At 42.0% G+C, this 13,378-nt stretch overlaps 1 protein-coding gene across 1 annotated transcript; it reads right to left on the reverse strand.

The window, feature by feature from the left end:
- Positions 1–9,287: 9,287 nt before the first annotated feature.
- On the reverse strand, positions 9,288–13,378 carry LOC135479570 (uncharacterized). Its single transcript, XM_064759459.1, has 3 exons — positions 13,241–13,378; positions 11,007–12,630; positions 9,288–10,174 (listed from the first exon to the last, which is right to left on the reverse strand). Exons 2-3 carry the CDS (start codon positions 12,408–12,410, stop codon positions 9,956–9,958), a joined length of 1,623 nt encoding a protein of 540 aa, XP_064615529.1. The 5' UTR covers positions 12,411–12,630; positions 13,241–13,378; the 3' UTR covers positions 9,288–9,955.

Consider the following 13,378-nt stretch of genomic DNA (forward strand, 5'->3'; position numbering starts at 1 on the left):
GCACCACACTAAACAGTTACGGCCCGAATTACGTTACGTGACCGAGGTTCCCCATTTCAGAGCAGTACATAAAGCTAACAACCGAATTCAATATTTTCAAAGTATTTAATTCAATTACAAAAAACAAACAAACAATAAAACGTATTTGAGATTTGGTCATATTTACTTCAGATTCCAGTGGATTCCCTTTATAAAATTATCAAAGTAATAAGAATATCGTACCATTCAACTATTTGCATTTTTTAGATCTCTCTTTAAGGAAATACAACCTCAAACTGTAAACCTTGTGTTCCTCTGATCAGTTTAAAGTAATACACGAGTAATGTAACTCCAAAAACGAAATACTCATTTTGACTCAATGTTTTGGCGCTTTATTTTCACATCATCAACTGATGATGGCGAAATAAAGTAAATCCGAAAAACGAAAAGACTCATTTTGACACATTTTCATCTACTGATGATGGCAAAATAAAGTACCGAAATACTGATTCAAAATGAGTCTTTGGTTTTTCGGAGTTTTACTACTCGTGTACAACGGAACTGTGATGATGGCACGGGAGTATCAAGCTATGGCAACTGGACCGTTACTGTCACCCATGGCAACACAGCAAGCGGCATCACAAATAACAAAGACTCTCTCTTTTTCATATGACAGAACTAGAAGTAATCATGGTAATGTAAAAATTTAAACACCATATCATATAAAACACTATAACGAAATATATTCAGAAACCATGTGAACTTTGTTAAGCTTGATGTCACTGGACTAATGACAGGACTGATTTCACTGGTGTATATCTGTACAGAGGAATCTCAGCCAGGTTCACAAGCAGGTCGACTTACTTATTAAGTCTTCTGCGTAGTTTCATTTCACGTACTGAAGCTTAATCTCGTCCATTCCTCGGACCGATTTCCGGTGAAGAGGCCTGTATAACGAAGCTATGATCAGGTTCCGAATAAAACATCAACACAGCGTACACACACATACGGCGTAAGTGAATTCTGATGGCCACTCAGTGTCATAATTTGTGCTCAAACGTTTCCCTGGCCCTGGTTTTATGAAAAGGGCGAAACGCACTTCCACGCTATATCATGAGTCATGTTTGACGTATGCCAAACCCCTTTGGAAAACGGGCTCCAGTTGTAAGCAAGCTTATTTCGGGAAACCGATCAACCGATCCAAATTCAACAAAAGTCCCTGCTTTGAAGAGCTGTCTGTCTGTAGTGTATCAGGCAGGTTGTAGCTTTGTTTCTGCTTCCATTTTGCCTGCTGAAGGTCAGGCAATGTCACACAGACGATGTCCTTCGAGATTAACGTCAGTTTGAATAGAATTGTCCAATACAACAGTATCTTATCTCATCCGCACGGAACTGACACCAATTTTCGTTCGCGGCAGCTTCATAATCCAAATCTCAGTTGCCCGGATGCAGACAAGATGCGCACGTGACTGGCGTGATTTATTCGGAAACCAACCTGTCCATCCAGGAATGAGTGAAACAAAGGAGCACGGATGCAGATGTAGTTACCTGGAACTGCATCACTCCATTTAAAAAATGGAAACGGAGTCATCCCAGGCATATAGAAATGGACTATCGTTGGTTTTTTGATTTTGTCTCCCTGGAAATAAGAAAAACAAAGAGGACAGTAATGTTAAAAAAAGTGAATGGAATAAATGTATTCCATAGAGGCAAACTATTGAGGGCCATGATCACGTGACCGTATACGTCACACATGGATTACTTCATTTAGCACGCAGGCTTCCCAACAACCACATCCCTGGCTGAATCTCCAGCAAAATAGCTGAATCGGCATTTGCTAATGTTTATTAAATATAGTGATAGCATAGCCTTTTGAGTAATTCTAAATCAGTGCCGGCTAAGAAATTCATTGCTTCTAATAGCGATCACTGACACTTTACCTAATACTGTCAAAAATAGGGGGTGGGTAAGTTGCTATTTAATCGTTTACACGAACTGTTAGAATAAAACCCTAATTAAAGCAAATAGACTGGAGGCCAGATTTCATCGGTTGTGTGACTGTCGTCGTTGGTCTCGGTTTACTCTCCATGGTGTGGTTTTATCCCCTAACTTGCCACCTCAAACACAATGACTGGTCCCTTTGTGATCACCAGATTCAACAGGCACGTCTTCCATCATATGTATACAATGACTGGTCCCTTAGTGACCACTAGATTCAACAGGCACATCTTCCATCATATGTATAAATGCAAGAAGGAAGCAAAATTAAGCCTTTAGAAACATAGTCTATTCGCTAAAAGTTTTCTATTAGTATATTAAGTTGAATGTGTGGTTCCATCCTAACCTTTGCTGATTTATTTATCAAAATCACTCCGTATCTCATTTACATATTTGTCAAACAAGTACTACCATTAAACCGCCTAAAACCGTTCGGATGTCGTAATAAGATAAACAGCAAATGTCGATGGCTATCCACCAAATCAAATTTTAATAAAAACCTGATGCAATTTTCATGAGTACACATTATGTCAAATTTATTAAACGATAAAAAAAACTCGTTTAATACATTTGACATAATGATTCTCTCGTTTTAAATTCCATATAGGACTATAAGGTATTACAATATTATTACCAAAGGTGTTTGTCAAGCTATAGGGGAGCGTGCTCTCAGAGAGTCGCCTATATTCAGCTGTCCGGCCGTACGTGAGAAGGTCTGCCTGCAACCTGCGGATGGTCGTGGGTTTCCCCCGGGCTCCGCCCGGTTTCCTCCCACCATAATGCTGGCCGCCGTCATATAAGTGAAATATTCTTGAGTACGGCGTAAAACACTAAAAACACGTAAAACTGGTTTGAAGGAGGGTGACACCATTTACCTGAACTGCTGGCGACTTTACTGTAAACCCTCGTTCGCACGTTTGAATATAATATAACCTTAATAAATGAATTTGACCTTATCTATTGTAGTATATGATCTGACGGCAGTATACTTTCAAAAATGGATATTAGGAAATTAAAGCGATCTAGTTATTTGCAGACAGTAGTGTAAGGCTGTGTTCTTGCAGGGGTTTGTTGTAATTGCTGGTTTTTGAGCCATTGTAAAACACATTACTCTCCACACCTTTTGTCCAGGATGCAACTTGTTTTTGAATGACTATGACGTCACCTGAGGCAATGAGTTCTTGGTGTCGAAACTCAGCTTATGGAGTTTAACATTAGAAACAGTATTCTAACTGCAACTTCTTTGTAATAAGATGGACGTCCAATGTATAGAAGTTGAGTTGTTACGTGATTCTGGCTAAAGGCAATTTTGGTAGCGAGTATGACTGATTTTACAGACAGATGAAAATAGGCAACTCTTTAAAATAAAGACTGTAATTCTCCATCATCAATAAATCTGACCAACGTCGTATAACATATTGAGAACAACCAAGCAGATAGACAAATTAAAACAGGGTTATAAAAGAATGTGTTTTAGTCATAAGTTGGTCAGATTTTTTACATAAACGTTTGTCTAGAGGAAACCATGTAACGGCTCTATGTGTTTTATCAGGACATAAAGGCAGCCAATATTAACGATGACACCGATAGTATTATTTGAGAAAATAACTTCACAAATATGAATGATGTGTAAAACCAACCCCACCATAATACGAATCCCATTTCTTATCCACCACACGTCCATTTCGACGATTTTTGCCACCAGGATCGTGTTAATGGTCTCGTGCAGCACTGAGAAGTAGCTCTCCGGCATAACCCTGGTCATGTCCGTGATGAACGTAAACCCCTGGCCGTCAGCAAGATCGAAAAAGGTTGGCTGGGGAAGTGACGTCATCAGGTTGTCCACCAGGCGGGATAACTCTGTTGGGCCTGGAGGTGGTGCTGGCGGGAGGAAAAACTCTGGTAGCGGTTCAAGTTTATCCATCATAATTGAGCCAGTCACCTTATCATGCACGGTGACAAATTCACGTGTCGTCGTACTGACAGGACCAGATTCTGGGCTTGCATTGCTGTCCTCAGTTTTCTTGCGCTTGTTATGAAACAAACAAGTTCTTTTGTGTTGGCGCCAGTGCATTTGTTGACAGACATTTGAGCAGTAGGTTATAGTTCTGCATCCATTACATTTTCTAAAATTCCTACCGTAGATCTTACAGTTTTCACACTGATAAAACTCGCTCGAAGAGTCATTGTTGCCATCTCGAGAAGACCATTTACATCTACCTTTGTGTTTTGGCCAGTGTGCTTGCTGACACGACCTTGAACAGTAGGCTATGGCGCTGCAGCCGACACACTTTTTCAAATTTCCGCCAGATGTGTTACAGTTTCCACACTTTTGAATTTGATTCGCGGAATCCTTGTTGGCATCTCGAGAAGACCATTTACAATTGGATTTGTGTTTTGGCCAGTGTGCTTGCTGACACGACTTTGAACAGTAGGCTATGGCGCTGCAGCCGACACACTTTTTCAAATTTCCGCCAGCTGTGTTACAGTTTCCACACTTTTGAACTTGATTCGAGGAATCCTTGCTGACATCTCGAGAAGACCATTTACAGCTACCTTTGTGTTTTGGCCAGTGTGCTTGCTGACACGACTTTGAACAGTAGGCTATGGCACTGCAGCCAACGCACTTTTTCAAATTTCCACCAGCTGTGTTACAGTTTCCACACTTTTGAACTTGATTCGCGGAATCCTTGCTGGTATCTCGAGAAGACCATTTACAGCTACCTTTGTGTTTTGGCCAGTGTCCTTGCTGACAGGATCTTGAACAGTAGGCTATGGCGCTGCAGCCGACACACTTTTTCAAATTTCCGCCAGATGTGTTACAGTTTCCACACTTTTGAATTTGATTCTCGGAATCCTTGTTGGCATCTCGAGAAGACCATTTACAATTGGATTTGTGTTTTGGCCAGTGTGCTTGCTGACATGACTTTGAACAGTAGGCTATGGCGCTGCAGCCGACACACTTTTTCAAATTTCCGCCAGATGTGTTACAGTTTCCACACTTTTGAACTTGATTCGCGGAATCCTTGCTGACATCTCGAGAAGACCATTTACAGCTACCTTTGTGTTTTGGCCAGTGTGCTTGCTGACACGACCTTGAACAGTAGGCTATGGCACTGCAGCCAACGCACTTTTTCAAATTTCCGCCAGCTGTGTTACAGTTTCCACACTTTTGAACTTGATTCGCGGAATCCTTGCTAACATCTCGAGAAGACCATTTACAGCTACCTTTGTGTTTTGGCCAGTGTGCTTGCTGACAGGATTTTGAACAGTAGGCTATGGCGCTACAGCCGACACACTTTTTCAAATTTCCGCCAGCTGTGTTACAGTTTCCACACTTTTGAACTTGATTCGTGGAATCCTTGCAGACATCTCGAGGAGACCATTTACAGCTACCTTTGTGTTCTGGCCAGTGCTCTTTCTGGCATGATTTGGAACAATAGGCTGCGGCACTGCAACCTGTACAACGTTTTACCTCTTCGACAACTGTGTTACAGTTTGTACAATAAAGACGCTCGTTCTGAGAATTCTTTCCGGCATTTTCAGGAGATGGTTGACAGTTGGCTTTGTGCTTCGGCCAGTGCCCTAGCTGACATGATTTTGAACAGTAAGCCGTTGTTTTGCAATCATTACAGCTTTTCAGCTGCCCGACATTTGTATTACAGTACGCACAACGTTGACCTCCGTTCATGGAATCCTTGCTGGTATCTTGAGAAGACAATTTGCAGTTGGCTTTGTGCTCGGGCCAGTGTTCTAACTGACAAGATTTCGAGCAGTACGCCGTATTTTTGCAGGCAGTGCACCTCTTTAAAGTTTTAACATACGTTTTACAGTTTGAACAGCACTGTTCCAGAGATTCAGTAGCGCCATCTTGATAAGGTTGTTTGTATCTGCAATGAGCTTTATGCCTTGGCCAATGTTCACGTTGACAGTCTACCGAGCAATAGAACACAGTCTTACAGCCTGAACATTTCTTCAGATCTGTGCAGTATCCGTCACACTGGAAACAATGCTGAGCCAGCATACTGCTGAGAAAACAACACTAAAGACTAACTACCAAAGAAGGTTTAACAGAATCGAAAGTCAGACTAATAGCGAGAAAATCTTCACGTAGAGGTCCAGGTTATGATCGGCTACAGGTCTGTGTAAACATATAAAACGAACGGTGTGACCTGCTACGTCTGATAATGTATGCGTTATATATTTAAACAAGTTGATAGGCGTGGAAATACAAACAACCTTGCGCTGATGTACATTAGTAGGACAGATGGAACCACGTCAGCACTGCATACTGTTATAAGTAGGTCATAAAACATGAATTAAATAAATGAATAAATCAAGGTCAATGATTCCACGTGAACAGAATACTTCCCAGAAATGAATATTGCTCTCATTTTGCACATTGCCATTGTAGGCAGGTTAAGCAAGTAATTCCTTAGGTTGATTATTATGCAAAGGTTTGCACCAGAATTTTTCACTGCTAACAAGGCGCAGCCAGGGTTGTGGGTAGAAAAACAGAAAGGGAAAAGTGTCCAGAAATACTGGTATGGGTGACATATGTCACGCTGGTGAAAAAATGATCTTCAGCGAACTTCGTGCAAGACACTACACAAGAGAGCACAGTCGCCTTCTTATGGCCACGGTAACAACAAAAGCAACGACTGAATTTCAAGTACCTTTGAAACTCGGCCACGACCCGCTCTCTTAGGGGCCGTCCACAAACTACGAAGGCTCATAATCAATACCCTTGTACAACATTTTGTAGAAACCTTTGTTCCTGTTATTTATTTATTTATTTATTTATTTGATTGGTGTTCTGCGCCGTACTCAAGAATATTTCACTTATACGACAGCGGCCAACATTATGGTGGGTGGAAATCGGGCACAGCCCAGGGGAAACCCACGACCATCCGCAGGTTGCTGGCAGACCTTTCCACTTACCGCTGGAGAGGAAGCCAGCATGAGTAAGACTTGAACTCACAGCGACCGCATTGGTGAGTGGCTCCTGGGCCATTGCGCTGCGCTAGCGCGGTAACCAACTGAGCCACGGAGACCCCCCCCCCCCCCCTACACACACACACTTTTGTCCCTGATGATGCAGTATCTTTATGTAAAATGTGTACAACATCAGTCCAAATACTGATAAAATAGTTCCTCACGAGCACACCAATATTGTAAAGCGAGTGTAGAGAGCGGCGCATGCGCTGTAAGGTGTATCCCCACCCCACCCCTCCCCCTCAATAGCCTGTATGCTGAACCCCCAGTTACAAATAATGTATACATAGGACTACGACAATAGGGCATGCTGTGTTCGTCTTGATAATTCAATACTAGGCCCATAGACGGTGGTGCACACGGCCGATTAAACGCGTTTCTATACAGTGACAACGACTGCACAGGATATTTTTCTTAAAATATCTGCGTGCTGTCGAATCAGATTGGGCCTTAAAACTTACGTACAGCTTTTTATGAAGATGTTCCATTCCCATGTCCACATAAAATGTACCGGCATGACTTACATAGCAAAAGGCTGACCTGATCATTTTAGTACGGGACTGTACACACGGAAGTTTAATAACTGTTCTCGGCGACAATTGAGACAAAGGATACAAGTGTATTAGTTGGAAAGAAAAATCAAACCATTGAGTGACACAGCATTTTAAGCCAACAACACAACCCATGGCCGCTTCGGTGGCCTAATGGTTAATAAAGCGTCCAGAACAAAGTTGGCACCACTGGGATCGAACTCTGTAATGACAGGTATAACTTAACGCCCCAAATACATACACAAACAACGTGCTATTGACCATTCGGCTCACTGACGAGCATCACCGACGCCTACCTTGTTCATGAGATTGTTAACAGCAAATCGTCCTAGTTTCAATAGTTCAATACCGCTACAATCACCCATATCTGATTACTTTTACACATAAATTGTCGTTTTCGTTCGGACACTGTTTGGACACCCCACCACACCACCCCTCGGGCGCTATGATTCTGAAGTTCAGAGAACACGTATTACACGGTGCCACTAATTTCTTGGCCTAGGAAAATATTTTAACTTCTTCAACACACTGATGTCTCCGTGACCTGTCGTGTTAGCGCAGCAAGTTTACGTCGGTAAACCAACAAACCAATTAAAACCATTCGTGCTTGGACGAACTGATTTTCAGAAGTGTATTTTACTGTTTGTAACCCTGGTGGCCCAGTAGTTAGCGTGCTGCCGAAGCACAATTTCCCAGGATCCTATCATTAATTTGATCGCTGTGAGTTCAAGTCCACCTCAGGGGTCGTACGAGGGAAGGTGTGGCAGCAATCTGCGGATGGTGGTGGTGGTCTTTTCAGCTCGGTTTCCTCAGACTTCAAAACAGTCATCGTATAAGTGCAATGTTCTTGAGTACGGTTTAAAACTGCAAGTAGTTAAGTAGTTTCTAGTACAAGCTAGACAATTTGGGACCGTCTTGCGTTACGGGATTGTTTTTGGTCCCGCAACAACAAAATTCAAACATTTGAAAGCATTTAATTCAGTTTAATATAAAACAACAACAACAGCAAAATGCACTTGAGGACTGGTGATATTTATTTCTGATTTCAGTGGTTTTTCGCCTTAAAAGATAAAAAGCATGTCAAAAGCACTTGTCAATATGCCAATCGTACAGTGCAATCCTGTGCTATCATCTTTGTTATGATTTATCATTAAGGAAACGAACATAACGCATTTGAAACATAATACAAAGATGCTAAATAAACGAACGCCTATTTTTGTATGATCATCTTTAACTTTGATTATGGTGTGCGCCCGATCAGTTATGGCAACTGGACCGGCCAGTTTAGCTGCTGTCATCCATGGCAACGCAGAACGTCATATCAAGAATAACACAAACCCTTTCTCTCTTTTTTTTTATCGGAACTTTTAATCCTGGTGATGCTAACATTGTAACTCCCACTTAAAAAAACATGTTATAAAAGACGATAACAAAAAAATATTCCGAAAATCTGTGAACTTCGTTAAGCTTCATGTCATTGGAGTAATGACAGGACTTGATTTCACTCAAGTTTATCTTTACAAACGAATATCAGTCAGGCTCAAAAGCAGATTGATTTGCTTATTAAATCTTCGGCATACTGTCAGTTCACGTGCAGGAGCTTAATCTCGCATAAACCTCACACTCTCTCGCGTTAGCTGGGATCCAGTGGGTCGGTTGATCAGTTAAAAGGTTCCGAAAGTGAAATCAACATAGTCCATAGGTATACATGGTGAATTCTGATTGCCACTCCGCGTCAAGTTTTATGCTCAAACGTTTCCCTGATACTGATTTTAAGAAAGGGCGTAACGCTATGTCAAACATGTTTGACGTAAGTTACACATTTTTGTAAAACGGACTCCAGCTGTAAACAAGTTTATGCCGAGAAACCAGCCAACAAATCAAAATTCAAGAACCGTCCATGCTTTGACAACGTGCCTGTCGGAAGCCTGTATGACACTTTGTAACTTTTTTCTGATTCCATTTTTTCCGATGGAGATCAGGTAACGCCAGGTAGAGGGTGTTCTACCCTAACTGAAGTAAATTGAATTATTTATTTTATTTGATTGGTGTTTTACGCAGTACTCAAGAATATTTCACTTATACGACGGCGGTCAGCATTATGGTGGGTGGAAACCGGGCACAGCCCGGGGGAAACCCACGACCATCCGCAGGTTGTTGACAGACTTTCACACTTACGGCGAGGTAAATTGAAAAGAGACCGTTTTTCACCGGTTACGTATAACCATCCGCCAACTATCTCACTGTCGTCGCTGCTCTGCTTTCTCTCTCTATGCTGTACGTCTTTTATGGTACTCTAGGAGATTAATATGAGTCTGGTTAGAGTTATACGGAAATGTTATTCGTGATTTGTTAGTTGGATTAGAAAACATAGCCTCGTATCCCTTTGACACAAACCTGCCGTCCAACACCAGTTTTCGTGTGGGGCTGCTTTATATTCCAAAGGTCAGTTGCCCGGACGCAGACAAGATGCGCACGTGACTGGCGTGGTTTATTCGGAACCCGACCTGTCCATCCTTGAATGAGTGAAACGAAGGAGCGCGGATGCAGACGTAGTTACCCGGAACTGCATCACTCCATTTAAAAAAGGGAAACGGATTCATCCCTGGCATGTGGAAATGGACTATCCTTAATATTTTGGATTTGTCTCCCTGGAAAGAAGAAAAACAAAAGTAGTAATATTAAAAACAAAACAAAAGGAATAACTGCATTTCGTATGCGCAAAACTATTTAAAGACAGATGATCATGTGGATTATGGCAAATGGATTACGTCATTCAGCATGCATTTGCGTGCTCGAATTCCCTTGTTGTTTCTCCATCCAGTTAGCGGAATCGGCATATGTTAATGTTTATTAAATGTGGTAGCAATTTGAGGAATTGAGGTCACGACATTGTTATCTAACACTTCCAGTGCTAGTGGGCGTGTAAGTTGCTACTATTTAAGCATTTGCATGAACAGTTAGAGTAAAGGCCTAAATGGGGTAATTTGGCAAGAGGCTGTATTTCTCTGGTTAAATGTAACCATTTGCCATCTATCACGCTGTCGTCACTGCTCTGGTTTTACTCTCTATGCTGTACGTTTTTTTATATTGTATTAGGTGAAAGATGCTTGGCCGGAACGTGCCTTAAAAGTCTCCTTCGTTAATAAAATCTGATCGATGTCGTCGAAGAGGAAGACAGCGACCAAGTAGATAAAGCATGATTATATATATGTAATTATTTGATTGGTGTTTTATGCCGTACTCATTAATACATCACTTATACAACGTTGGCCAGTATTATGGTGAAAGGAAAAAAACGGCTATGAAAGACACTGTCTTGATGATAAACACTGGTTGGGCTTTGTACATGAATGTTTGGTTAAAGGAAACCGTGTTACGGCTTTCTTTGTTTTCTCCGATCTTAGTTTTAATCAATATTAAAGATTAAACAGATGTAATTATTCGGGAAACTACATGAATGATGTGTAAAACCAACCGCACCATAATACGGATCCCGTTTCTTATCCAGCACACGTCCATTTCGACGATTTTTGCCACCAGGATCGTGTTAATGTTCTCGTACAGCACCGAGAAGTAGCTCTCCGGCATAACCCTGGTCATGTTCGTGATGAACGTAAACCGCTGGCCGTCAGCAAGATCGAAAAACGTTGGTTGGGGAAGTGACGTCATCAGGCTGTCCACCAGGCGGGATAACTCTGTTGGGCCTGGAGGTGGTGCTGGCGGGAGGAAAAACTCTGGTAACGGTTCCTGTTTATCCATCATAACCGAGCCAGACACAAGGTCCTGTACAATTCTAAACTTGGTATTGCCTTCAAATGTTGTCGCATTGATAGGATCAGGTTCTGGACTAACATTCCTGCCGTCATCTTCACGCCGTTGACGAACTTTCTTGCCCTTTCCACGAACCCCACAATTAATTTCATGTTTTGGCCAGTGTGCTTGCTGACACGACTTGGAACAATAGGCTATGGCACTACAGCCGACACACTTTTTCAAATTTCCGACAGTTGTGTTACAGTTTCCACACTTTTGAACTTGATTCGTGGAATCCTTGCTTGTATCAAGAGAAAACCATTTACAGCTACCTTTGTGTTTTGGCCAATGCTCTTTCTGGCATGATTTGGAACAATAGGCTGCGGCACTGCAACCTGTACAACGTTTTACCTCTTCGACAACTGTGTTACAGTTTGTACAATAATGACGCTCGTTCTGAGAATTCTTTCCGGCATTTTCAGGAGATCGTCGACAGTTGGCTTTGTGCTTCGGCCAGTGCCCTAGCTGACATGATTTTGAACAGTAAGCTGTTGTTCTGCAACGAGTACAGCTTTTCAGCTGCCCGACATTTGTATTACAGTATGCACAACGTTGACCTCCGTTCATGGAATCCTTGCTGGTATCTTGAGAAGACAATTTGCAGTTGGCTTTGTGCTTCGGCCAGTGCCCTAGCTGACATGATTTTGAACAGTAAGCCGTTGTTCTGCAACGAGTACAGCTTTTCAGCTGCCCGACATTTGTGTTACAGTATGCACAACGTCGACCTCCGTTCATGGAATCCTTGCTGGTATCTTGAGAAGACAATTTGCAGTTGGCTTTGTGCTCGGGCCAGTGTTCTAACTGACAAGATTTCGAGCAGTACGCCGTATTTTTGCAGGCAGTGCACCTTTTTAAAGTTCCAACGTAGGTCTTGCAGTTCGAACAGCACTGATTAACCTGATCCAGGGATTGAATAGGGCCATCTGGTTGTTTGTATCTGCAATGAGCTTTATGCCTTGGCCAATGTTCACGTTGACAGTCTACCGAGCAATAGAACACAGTCTTACAGCCTGAACATTTCTTCAGATCTGTGCAGTATCTGTCACACTGGGAACAATGCTGAACCATCATAATACTGGGAAAACAACACTAAAGACTAAATACCAAAGAAGGTTTAACAGAATCGAAAGTCAGACTAATAGCGAGAAAATCTTCACGAAGAGCTCCAGGTTATGATCCGCATAATGCAGAGACAACAGCACCAAGGACTAAATACCAAGAAAGGTCATATCAAACTGGAAATGCAGCCTGATAGCTCATACCGAAATCCAGGTTATGATCGGCTCCAGGTCTGTAAACACACAGAATGAAGAGTGTGACTCATTTTATCTGACATAGTATACGTTATACATGGTCACATATAAATAGGTTTGAAAACAGGAACGACCGTGTGCTGGTATACACCATAAGGATGGAAGCAAACAGATCAATAAGGCATATATTTATAAAGCCTATCTTAGACTTACAAGGAACGTTTCACTTTCAGTTTGGTTTATGCATGGATATAGACCTCCCCCAAGCGTTACGTGAGCTCAGAAAGCTCTCAAGCGCTCTGCGGTGATGTAAATAGGTCGATAGACAAGGAGACAATGGGCTTCAATGGTTAAGTGCTCAGTCGGTTAAAACCCTATAATAGGAAAAACGCCAGTCATTACCCTCTTCAGTACTTCCAGTCGTAACCAGGTTCTAATAATCCTTCTCTTATTACCTTATACCGGTTTTTAGGACGTTCTTTTGACAATAGTCCATCGTGTCCCACTGTGAGTATACAGGGCCTATGTTACACATATTGACATACAACAGATCTAGAAACCCTTATAACTGACAGGCTATACAGACACTGTGAAGTCCGTGCAATCAATGTAACATCAACTTTCTTTTTGTTGGCACACAGAACATACCTGTAGAGCACGTGTAACCACCGAAACAGACGTGCTACCTCTTTCTAGCAACACGTAAAGATGTAACATCACGACATGTTGTCAGACGGCCCCTACAGTAAATAGAAATGTCAATATTAACAGAAAGTCTGTTGTCCG

This window comes from Liolophura sinensis, chromosome 12 (assembly GCF_032854445.1).
Source record: "Liolophura sinensis isolate JHLJ2023 chromosome 12, CUHK_Ljap_v2, whole genome shotgun sequence".
In the NCBI taxonomy this organism is placed as follows: Eukaryota; Metazoa; Mollusca; class Polyplacophora; order Chitonida; family Chitonidae; genus Liolophura; species Liolophura sinensis.